This window comes from Poecilia latipinna, unplaced genomic scaffold (genome assembly GCF_001443285.1).
Source record: "Poecilia latipinna isolate Pla-1442-1.1 unplaced genomic scaffold, P_latipinna-1.0 Scaffold934, whole genome shotgun sequence".
In the NCBI taxonomy this organism is placed as follows: Eukaryota; Metazoa; Chordata; class Actinopteri; order Cyprinodontiformes; family Poeciliidae; genus Poecilia; species Poecilia latipinna.
This window is the reverse complement of record NW_015113550.1, coordinates 183525-195409: the sequence shown is the minus strand read 5'-3', so window position 1 is coordinate 195409 and position 11885 is coordinate 183525. Positions and strand designations below refer to the sequence as shown.

At 39.5% G+C, this 11885-nt stretch overlaps 1 protein-coding gene across 2 annotated transcripts in view; it reads right to left on the bottom strand.

Annotated features, from left to right (window-relative positions):
- Nucleotides 1–11885, bottom strand: part of cntln (centlein, centrosomal protein) — a 136651-nt gene that overhangs the window by 54473 nt on the left and 70293 nt on the right. For both annotated transcript variants that reach the window (XM_015049211.1, XM_015049212.1), the window contains exons 16-19: nt 9599–9680; nt 8095–8158; nt 6498–6745; nt 709–927 (exon numbers count right to left, since the gene is read on the bottom strand). In XM_015049211.1, the coding sequence (XP_014904697.1) occupies nt 709–927; nt 6498–6745; nt 8095–8158; nt 9599–9680 (613 nt within the window). The remainder of the gene's footprint in view (nt 1–708; nt 928–6497; nt 6746–8094; nt 8159–9598; nt 9681–11885) is intronic.

The following is an 11885-nucleotide window of genomic DNA, read 5'->3' as shown; positions in this document are numbered from 1 at the left end:
AATGGCGAAAAAAATTTTAAAAAAAAAAAAAAAAAAAAAAAAAAAAAAAAAAAACAGAACAAGAAACATTGCGATGAACGTTAGGAAAAAACCAAGGTAGCATGTAGCCTGCTTATCGCAACACTGAAACACAATCAGTTTTAGTTAAAGTTTCTTGATCACGTTTGAAACAAAATGCCTTCTGTTAAACCTTCCCGAATATTGTCATCTTCCTAAATTAACACCCTAAGAAATTTCTAGCCAAAAGTGATTTTACATTTTGTTCTGGCGATAAAAAGGGATTTATTTATTTTTTTTGTTGTTGTTGCTAAAATCACTTTTAGAAAAAAGTGACTCAGGCTGTTATTTCAGGGAGGTGACGACATGAAAATCTGGAAAACTGAGATGCTTGGTTTGAGACAATCTTAAACATTTTTGACAATGTACATTTATACATTTGAACAAAGGTAAGCATCGTGGTTAATCTGGATAAATCCCAGTGGTAGCTTGTGATTAATTGTTTAGAATGCAGATATTGATGCAGATTTCCTTTAAAATCACACAAACAGATTTGACATTTTTACACTTTATTCATTCATGCCCCACAGAGCAAAAAATTAGAAATGAACACATTATTTAATGCTATCATCCTATTAAGAGATTTATCCTAAGAGGCATGCACAGCAAGGTGGAGAACGAGGGTAGATGATTAACCCAATAAGCACTGACCTTAAGTTTGACTTGAAGCTGCTTGACCTCGGCCTCCAGGGACTGAAGGGCCGGTCCGGTTCTGCCCTGACAGGAACACTCAGTGTTTGCTGGTGCAGTGGGTGGTGCTGCTGGTGGAGGTGTAGCTTTTGGGGGGAGCGTAATCCGCTTCCACTGCTCCAGCTCCATCTCCAAAACCTTTTTCTGCTGCTCCACACCAGCCAGGTCAGAGGTCAGCTTCTGCAGAGTTAGCCACAACAGGATTGGTGAGCCAGTCAAGGCAGTGACAAAACAAATAAAACTTGAAGTTGGGCCTACTCGCAAAAAAAAAGTGGAAATATGTATTTCTGTTTTGGCGTGGAGGGAACTGAAGAGCGATAACGAGCTGCAACGTATTGTTGCATGATCCGACCAACAATAACAGACTGAGCTAATGAAGGAAACTGTATCCTATTACCTGCAGTGATGCTGTAGGCCGAGGGCATATACATTCACAGAACATTGTGTGCAAACAGAACCATAAGCATTTAAATTAATAATCATGTATATTAAGATTTATGACATGTCCACAGCACTGTATATCTATTCACTTGAGAGCAAATTAACTTAATCAGTTACATTTTTCTATAGGTTTACAACACATTTTTCACTTATAAAATTCCATCACTTTCCAGACTCAAATTCCCAGATTTTCCTGTCAATTTTTAGTAAATAAAACAGTTGAGTGTAAATGTGAAGTTTTTTATTCGGAGGAAAGGGCTTCAAATATGTCTAAGTATTCTGCAGACGCCATAAGAAGACAAACTGAAGTTAGAAAGTAAGTAAAGACGTTAGTATGCTAGTTCTAAACTAAAACAAACTGTAAGGTAGACATTATTAAGTCAGTGGCTGAAACAGTTAATTGAATTATTAGGTAGTGAATGAGTTATTAGGTTAGTAACAATGATGGTAGTTAATTGTGTAAACTAGTAAATACTAGTGAGTTGGAAAACACATTAGTAAGTTATTATGTTAGTAAACAAGTTAGAGTAAGTTAGCTGTGAGTCAGTAAGTAGGAAAATAATTGGGGTAACTTAGTTATTAAGTACAGCAGTGGCGCAACTACACATTATTCAGGTGGATGCGAAAACATAAATCGGAGCCACCCCCCGAGGGAAGGAACGCTCCCCCGAGGCAACGATACGTGAAGTGTAAAACTCGCTACATTTACCTCGTTATGTGCGAGAGGTGAAGGAGCGTGAGGCGCGCTGAAGCTTATGGGATACATAATCGGCGCGTCGCCCCCTCCAGACGGGGTTTTGGCGCCCCCTCTGGTGCTGCGCCCCTATGCGTTGCATACGCTGCATACCCACTTTTTGCGCCTCTGAAGTACATATATTTGGTTTCAAGTAAGTGAGAAAGTTGTTTTTAACCTTTTTAGTTGGTAATAGGAAAGTAAATTAGTTGTCAAGTAAGTAAGTAACTTAGTTAGCTATTACGCAAGTTACTTAGCTAGCTACTGAGAAAGCTAGTTAGCTAGTGATTAAGTAAGTAGCTAGCTAGATATTAAGTAAATTAGTTAGCCTTTAAATAAGTACATTAAGTTAGCTATTAAGTAATTAAGTTAGCTATTAAGTAAGTTAGTACTTAGGCAGGAAAATTAATTAGTAATCAAATAAGACAATAAGTTTGTATTTAAATATGAAAGTTTGTAAGTTTGTTATTAATTTAGTTAGAAGGTAAGCAGGCAAGTTAGTAAGAAAATAAGTTAGTAAGTCAATAAAAAGTGAGCATGTGAGTCATTAATAAAATAACAATGGTTAAGGGAAGATGGTGAATAAATACCAACTATGTTCTTTCGTCACCAGTTTTAATGTCTAGTTCTATCATCCGGTCCGGTTCTGCCCTGACAGGAACACTCAGTGTTTGCTGCTGGTGGAGGTGCAGCACCACCTCTCTACAGGATTAAAGCTTTTTAAACCTTTGGACACATACAAGCCTTACTAGTAGAAAACTCTGAAGTATCAATGGTTCTAAAGAGATCAAGATAAACCACACATCTGTGGCAAATATTAAAGTGAGTTCCTGTCTTCCTTATTAGGAAATACGACCTATAATCACATCACTGCAACTTTGGCTCAATATTGCAATGATTAACTGATACGGTATTGTGTCAAACATGAAAAATGCTTAATGGCACAAATAGGAGACATGATACATGGAAATACTTCTGACCGTGTAAAGCAAAGCTGGAAAACACAGCAAGCCAACACACACGAATGAAACCACAGATTCCCCAGGGTTTGCTCTCTGCTCTGCATACATGGAGGTTATTGATATCTGGTTGCTGGCTGACACCTTTTAATAGAATCCCCCTTGTTTTAGGTTTCCTCTGCTCTGCTGAAGGCACACAGGCCGCCTGCCCTGGGAGCCTGGGGGAGAGGAGCGGGGAATAAAAAGTGGGGATATGGCCCCAGTGGCAGCAGAGCACGAATTAAGAGAGGCATTGATGACACTTCCTGTAAGACAAGCTTTGATTTCACAGGCCATTTTCAGCGCTGGTGAGAAATGACACTGACACAGACGGATATACTGGGAGGAGGAGAGGACTCCTCTCTCTCTGGCTCCGCTTTCTCTCGGCCTTATGGGATCACTGGAGTCAACGGCAGCCGGACAAATAATCTGAATATTAGCAGAAACACACAGTGGAGCAGCAGGCAGCGCTGCTGAAAGACCGTCCTGGGCAGATGTGGACAAAGGACCCAAAAATTATACTCAACAAAGAGTTTTTACTCAAATAAGAGTAAAAAAGTATTTGATAAAAAGTCTATTCAAGTACTGAGTAACTGATCAGCTTATCAATCATTTAATCTTTTAAAATAACATAAATCAGACAGACCAAAATATAAAGTTAAGAAGAAATTTTGGTATTTTAAGGACCAAAATGACAATAATTCATATAAGTAACAAATAATTAAATCAGGCAAAAGAAAATGTTTCTAAATCAGTTCCTTTCAATAAAAAAACTTATCAAACTTTAAGAAAACTGCAGGTGTGAGTCTGAGTCTCACACCTGGTTAAACCTTGTTTTAACCATGTTTTAACAAACATGGTACATTCAGTGGGTAGAAAATCCAGAAGTTTTAGGTAAAAGTACAGAAACATCATAATAAAACTACTCAAAAGTAAAAAGTACAGCATAGTAAAAATGCTCCTAAAGTACTTTTTTTTTTTTTTTCAAAAAAAGTTACTCAAGAAATTGTAACTGGGTAAGCGTAAATAGTCCAGGGTCTTTCTACATGGAGTTGATGTTCTCCCAGTGAATGCCTGGGTTTCCTCCCAGGTATCATCATTTATCGTTTATCATTATACATTTATTGTTATACATTTCTTATGTTAAGATTTTCATTTATTATTGTCACAATAAATTCCAATTAATTATTTTTTTAACTAAAATTGTGTTTTATAATTATTCTCTATTGTTTGTTCAATAAAGACGTACCAATAAATCTGAAAATATGATTAACTGCAGTTATTCACATTCTGTCATGTGACTGGTGTCCTAAAGAAGCACATTAGAAAAGGGAATGTTTTTTAAAGTTGTATTTGTTTGTGGGGCAAAGATTGCGCTGCCATCCACGTATGTAAAAAAGTATTAATAAATAGTTCTTATTGTCACTTTTATTGTTATAACAATACTCCCACAAAATATGATGATAAAACTTTGAGTCCACATCACCTACCCCTACTTCCTCCCCCAGGTCAAAAACACAACCGTTAAATTAATTGGTCTCTCTAAATTGTCTGTAGGTGTGAGTGTGTGCATGGCTGTTTGTCTCTGTGTTTCCCTGCATGGAAAACATGCAAACTTCATGCAGAAAGACCCTCAGGATGGTATTCTACCACCAAAACTACTGCTTAAACACTGATAGTTGTATCCAGTTTAAGGTTTTTAAATGTGTGAGCTGAAGAACTACCTGGAAAGAAAAAATAATGGAAGACACAAGACAACAGTGTATGACTTTATAAGGCAGTGAGGCAGGAAAAGAAGTGGAGAGGACAGAATGGCTGAAGGATCAGGAGACAGAGCAACACAAACAAGTCTCTGGGAAGCTGCCATGCTACCTATCACATGATGGCCCCTGTGGAGCCTGTCCTAAGCCAATTACAAGCAGAGTTTTAGTTGGAGAGTTGGCCAGGACCGGCTGGAACAAGTCCAAAGTCTATCACCTCTTGGCCTTTTCAGAGAGGGCAACAAGACCCGGCTTTGACCAGCCGGTCGGCTCCAACTTTCTCTGGTGGAGCGGCATTAATACTGTAGGAGGAGAGAGGAAACAAACAGGAAGACAGCAATTCCCCCTCCGTCCACTCATTCACTCCCCTTTGTGTGTGTGTGTGTGTGTGTGTGTGTGTAGGTGTGTGTGTGTGGGTGTGCGTGTGTGTATGTGTGTGTGTGTAGGTGTATGTGTGTAGGTGTGCGTGCGCGTGTGTGTGTGTGTGTGTGTGTGTGTGTGTGTGTGTGTGTGTGTCGGTGTGCGTGTGTGTGTGCCTCCACTGCTGTGTCTGAGTCTAAGGTCTCGCTGGGTTTCAGCAATCAGAGGCCTGGTGGGGGCACCAGGGCCACTTCCTGGGTGGCAGCGTTGTGAGAGCTGCACTCTGACTTGTGTGTACGAGTCCAACAAATTGTAACTTTACGAAAACACACACAGCCTCGTCTCTCATTATACGTTGGTGTTTGCAGCTCAGTCAGGATATTCACAATACAGGAATATCCTGCCTATCAGGTTAGTGACTGTTTCTGTCGACATGTTGGTGTGCGCGGTTTGTTTCCTATCAGACTGACTGACCACTAAATAACTCGACAGGTGAGTGAATTCACCTGTAGGAAGCAGTGAGCTCGTCTCTATTAGAAGGAGGCTGGATGAATATAACTGGGCACATGGTTTTTTATGTACAAGACAAGAGCAACTACAGGAGAAAACTACGATACAGTGGTAAGAATTTAGATTTTAATCTCAAAATTCAGACGTTTTTTTTCTCAGAATTTAAACTTCAGAATTCAGAGTTTAGAAGTTTTCTCAGAATTTAGATGTTAATGTCAGAATTGTGACTTTAATCTCTCACATTAGGCTATAAGAGAGATGAAATATAGTTTACATCCATTTACTTTGTTTTGGTCTTGCTCCTGCTGATGGCGTCAGCTGATGTTGTGTTTTCATGGTCGAGTCTGCCAAAACCGAACCGCACCATCGGCCCAGCATGCATTGCAGAGATGAAAAAACTGCGACTTCCATAATAGACAAATATAATAAAGATCATTTTTTAAATAATAATGAGTTTTTATGGATCACAAACAACAACTTTTAGGCTAATAGGAAAATGACAACATATTTAGATCAATGAGTTTTAACTCCCTGTTGTAAAAGTAAAGATCTTGTAACGATGTTCTATGAGGCACCAAATGGTTTTGGGCCTAAACAGCCTCCAGAGCTTCTGGTCAGGAATGAGCCTCTGGGTTTCCTGACACCTCTTCAGAATCAAACGAGGCCAGGCAGCATGTACTTTCTAAGCTCCTCAGTTCCGAAAACCCGAGATATGTAGAAACTGTTGGGACTACAATCTCTGAACCCATAATTCATTTTCTTTGCCTCTGCTCCTTTATTTTCCTGAGAAACACTTGTGTAAAAATAAACTTGTCTTGCTTGCTGCTCTCCTCTGCTCTGTGGTTGTAACCTCCACAGAAGAGAGCAGGGCTGTCAGCTGTCTCATTAAAAATGTTCACCAAAAAAAAAAAAAAAAAAGAAAAAACTTCCAGTTCATTCCTGTGTTACCTGTGTGAGCTGCTTGCTGCTGTTGAGCTGCACCTTGATCGCTTCATTGGCCTCTTGCAGCTCTCTGGCTGCAAGCAGAGCATCCTTCCTGGCACTTTGCAGGATGTCTATGTGGTGCTGCAGAGACTCAACACGCTGCTGCAGAGAGGAGGAGGAGCAGTGCTGGGCCTTCGTCAGCCTCTTCTTCCTCCTCCACCTCCGTTTCTCCCCTCTTGTCCCTCGCTCCCAGGGCTTCTGCTGTTTATCATCTAACAGAGGGAGAACATGCAGCTGCCTCAGAGGCGACGTGAGCGGGAAAACTCAGGAATCTGTTTTTAGACGCTCCGGCTGGGAGTTTACAGGCGCATGTAGACATGTATGTGCTTCACAGCTTTGGCTTTTTCATTATAGTTCAGTTTTATTTCAATTTTACTTTTTGTTTGTCTAATTCAGTTAGTTTTAGGTAGGTTTTAGAGTTTGTTTGCTAGTTTTTATTAATTAAACAATTTGTTTTAGTTAAGCTTTTATTGATAAAAATGGTAGTTTTAGTTTTTTCATATTTTGGTGAATTTATAGGTGAAGAATTCAAACAGGTCAAAGGATTGTGATGTGATTATGTACAAATCGCACTGGGCAATGAATACTTAAGAAATGTATTTGGAAATGTACCAAATGGAAAAGATTACAAACTTATTAAAGTTTCAAAAAGCTACTTTTAGTCTATGCTGGGGTCAGAAGAAACTCTGTTCATGTAAATAAGTTGGACTTGTTCTGCTCTGTAAAAATTAATAAAATTTAAGTTCTAATAAGAAAAAAGAAACTAACTTATCAACAGCAAAGTAAGCTGCTTGTGTGGAAAAAAATAAAAAAATTCACATCAGTTTCGTGTTTATACTTGATAACCATGAAAATGAAGGATATTATATTTGTCATTTCAAAACGTTTTAGTTAGTTTTATAAACGCACAACACAGTTCCAGATAGTCATAGTTTTTCTCTATTATTACGTTTTTAATTATTTCAGTTAACAAAAGAGATATCTGAATGTCAGTTTTTGTTATTTTGTTAGTTTTAGTTAATTATGATAAACTTGATGTGAAAACTCAGATATATTTAACTGCTAGAATAATTTACACTTCTGGTTTATAACTACTTAAAGAGTTGAAAGGAAAAAACTGATCAACAGCAAAGTGAAATAAAATATTTTCTAACACTTTTAAAAAAAGTGAAAATCTGAAAAGTGTGGCATGCTTTTGTGCTCAGCCCATTTGAGTCACTATATTGTAAAACCGTCTTTCAATGCAGCTGCATTTGGATTCAAGTCTGGACATCTGGACCGGAGCTCAGTGAATATTCTACATACTGAATATCTGATGTATTATCGGTTGATATTAATCATGTGTCTACTGTGATATATACTGTTATTGATTTATTGTTCTGCTATAATTTAGAGGTATTTGATTGATAACTGCTCTGGTTTTTACTCGTCAATCCTTTTATTTCCACTTCACATCTACGCAAGTTGAAATTTGTGGCTGTAACGTGACAAAATACTGGAATACCTCTGTGAGGTTCTGTAACTGTATTTTAGTTGCTCTGGGTGTGAAAACTTGTGCTACCTTGTCTGCTCTTGGATCCAGTTGCTTGTGCGTATGGGCTTAAGCTCATCAACTGCCTGTAGGACTAGAAGAAGAAGAAGAAAGTCGGTAAAACGTCGATTAATGGAACACAACAGTTGACAAGCTTCGGTTGGCTGACATGGGGATCGAGGTGACACTGTGATCACACACTCTGCTCAGCTTAACACAACAAGACAAATCATCCTGCGCCTAAATAATTCACCTGAACATGTTCAACAAACTCCTACAGTCCCCGACTCTGAGCGTGGAGATCAGCTCTGACAGCTGCTTGCTTTGTTCAATCACGTCTGAGGGATTCGATTCATCCCACGCCACCAAGGCTACGAGTGTGTCGTCATTTACAAGCAAAAAAATAAATAAAAGTGTGTGTGGAAGTGTGTGTGACACCTCCCAATGCAAAACAGTTTGTAATGACATCAAACGAGCCAGGTAGGATTTAATCAGAGGCAGGTTTGATCAGAGGGGGAAACGAGGTGTTTGGTTTGTGGCGCCGCGTGTTGTGTGGGGACCTGGGCTGTCACAGCAATGAGGATGGAAAGGCTGACGGGAAAATGAAAGGATCAGGAAAGACGAGTCCTGACAGCTCACAGGTTTTACACGGCAGGCAGGCACCGCTTTCAACTGCCTCTTCATGAGTTTAATAAAGAGGTGAAAAAAACAGCGTAAACCTGATTATTGTTTTGATCTGCTGTCTGAACATGCTTCATATGAAAACATCCAGACAGCATGGAGTTGATCAGCTGCTGTTGCAGCTTTGGGAGGTTTACACTGAAGCCAAACTGACGAAATCAGTTCTCACTGTCGCTGCTGCGAGAGGAAAATCACATCGTTTTGTTCTCAGTTTCACGCCGTCCGGCCCTTCTTATCAACCTCCCTGGAGAACTTTTCGTCCCCCTCTCTGCGTTAAACTATTGTGTTTATGTGGAAAAATAACACTCAATTTGATTTTTCTGTTCAATACTTAGGACTGATCTGGACTGCAGATGTTCACATGATTGTATGATAGAGAATCAAATCCTGTGTAATAAAGTATGAACAGTTCACACTTAAATATCTTGATGGTTGATGCGAGTCGATGTGAATCAATGTGATCAACAGAGCCGTGTTGATGCAGTATTTCATGCAAAAGGAGCCACCAAATGGATATTTTCTATTTTTTATTTTAAAAAATAATTAGTTATTTAGCCTTTTTTTTAAAAATGGCTTTTATTTCAATCATTGGTTCTGTGATTTAACCTGAAGCTGTAAAACATGTTTGTCAAACATGATGGTATTTCTTGGGAGGAAATGGTGGAATAAAAATCCAGATTTTCAAAAAATTTGATCTTCGAAAACAGAAAATTTGATTAATCGATAAAATCGATTTATCACCCAGCCGGAACGATTCACTTGCAGATGCAGCCAAATCCTGTGATCCAATCTGACTGGAAATTTGAGCTTTAAAAAAAAAAAGAAAAAGAAAAAGATCTGAATGAGGGCCAACCTTTCCATGAGTTTGCCGCGTGTGAAGCTCGGTCCCAGAGGATTCCCCGTTCAGACTATCCGAGTACTCCTCAACACTGTCACTGTAGAGAAAGGTAAAGTTTATTATTGGTTCTCAGAGTACGACCATTGGACAAAAAAATATCCAATTTACCTTTTATGGTTGATTTAGTTGACATCAAGCAAAAATATGTGCATTCCTACCCCCTCCATCCAACAGAAAATCAATGTCCCGTCCAATTTCTGAGCTGGAAGTGTAAATGTGGGTGTAAATTAAGTGAAAAGCTGCGATGTCTGATGCTGCTGGTGAATGCATCAACATGTATGAGAGTGGCTGTGGCCTTCATTAGCTCTCCGAGTGTGACAGACGTGTGAGAGAGGCATGGATGAGCGGAGCGCAGCAAACTTGCATCTGATAGACGCACAGTGAGGGTTTCACGAAACACACACACACACACATACACACACACACACACACACACACACACACAGGTCTATTGACAGTGACCTTTGACGTGAAGGTGGAAGCCAGTGACATTTACGCTGGCGGGTTTATTAAGGTGGGGCCTGGGAGCAGCAGCAGAGGTAAAGAGCGCTGAGTAGAGGCTCTAACTGGGGGATGACATGGCTGGGGGGTTAAATCCAGTCTGGTGAGGACCGGGGACTGGTTGAGGATTACTCATCACTACCAGGGAAACCAAAGTTGCATTAATTTGAGAAAGCCACCAACTTTACGGAGCAGAAACACACTGACTCACAGTTAGTCATTATAAATTAGAGCTGCAGCAAACGATTAATGTAGCAAGTGATTATCCTGATGCTTAATTGTATAAAAAACTGACATAAAACCAAACCAAAGTCAGAAAAATTAAACTACTATAACCATTAAAAACTAAACAATATGTAACTAATACAAACTAGCAAACACTAAAAACTAACTAAAACTAACTGAATTAGACAAACAAAAAAGGCACAATGAAAGAAAACTAAACTATGATGAAAAACTCAAAAATAACCCCGAAACACACTCAGACCAAAGGACAGTTTGTAGACAAATCAACCCAACAGTCATGTTTTTGGAAAGCAGGAGGAAGCTGGAGTACCCGAGAGAAACCACAAGGAGAACATACATTTTCCTTTATCCACAATACAAAATAATAAAATATGTAAGATTCATGCTGATATCGTATCAGGTTAATATTAGTACAGCAGAGCTGGACAATATGGCTGATTGATATAAGCATTTCATATCAGCTGATATCAATAACTGTTTAGTTTTTTGTTTTAAAGATCTGAAATAAATGAGTGGCGTGACCTTTCCTTTTTTCGCTCCACACGGTTGTTTTTTATTTTTAAGCAGTTATGCGGTACGGTGGCGAAACCTTAAACTGCTGCTGGGCAACTTACTCCACAAGTTGTTGCTAGGTAACCAAAGAATGAGTGAGTTGCTAGGTAACCAAAGAATGAGTGAGTTAGTTGATGACATCAACCATGAGAAGTTTAGTGGCTACAGCATTTCCTCTGCCAATCTCCCAGAATGCTGTGCGGTTCTGGATCGGAGTACAATGAACATTCTATATATTGAACATTATACCAGATGTATTATTGATTGATACTGATCACAGAAGTGAAAAAGTTTTATCAGAATAGCCATATTAAATATGTCGCAGTTTGCCGTTCTAAAGTGACAAAATACCAAAAAATGAAGAGGGTTTTCATATTTCTGCGAGGCTCCGTAGGCCTGACATCTCTATCAGACGACACAGAGCAACATGTCTGAAAAGAGGATTCCTGTAACATCAGAAAGGCCAAAGGCTTTAAAGTATCAAATCGGTTGACAGGCGCCTTAAATAAGACAACATGTCGGTTTAAACACCCTTGTTCACAAATCCGCTTAGATCCTCCTCTCAGGTAAAGCGTTTATTAGACCGCCGCTTATTAGCCACATGGAGGGGCATTAGGCAGGCCGGGCGTCGGCGCACCCAGTCGCCGTTAAATGGCCTCGTGCGGATAGAGCTGGGGAGGATTACGGCGTAATGAATTAGCCGGTGAAGAGGTGGAGAGCGAGCGAGCGGGACGGACGGAAAGGCAGCGGCGTTCAGGAAACGACTTATTTTTGCATAAAACATACATGAAATAATTACTGTCGATGGTTGTTAATTTAGAGGCTGTTAAACATCTTGTAGACATCTGGTACTGATCCGAGTTGGGTCATTCAAAATTTATCCAACAGAATTAAGGCAAGCAGAGAGGAGAGGACACACACACACACACACACACACACACAC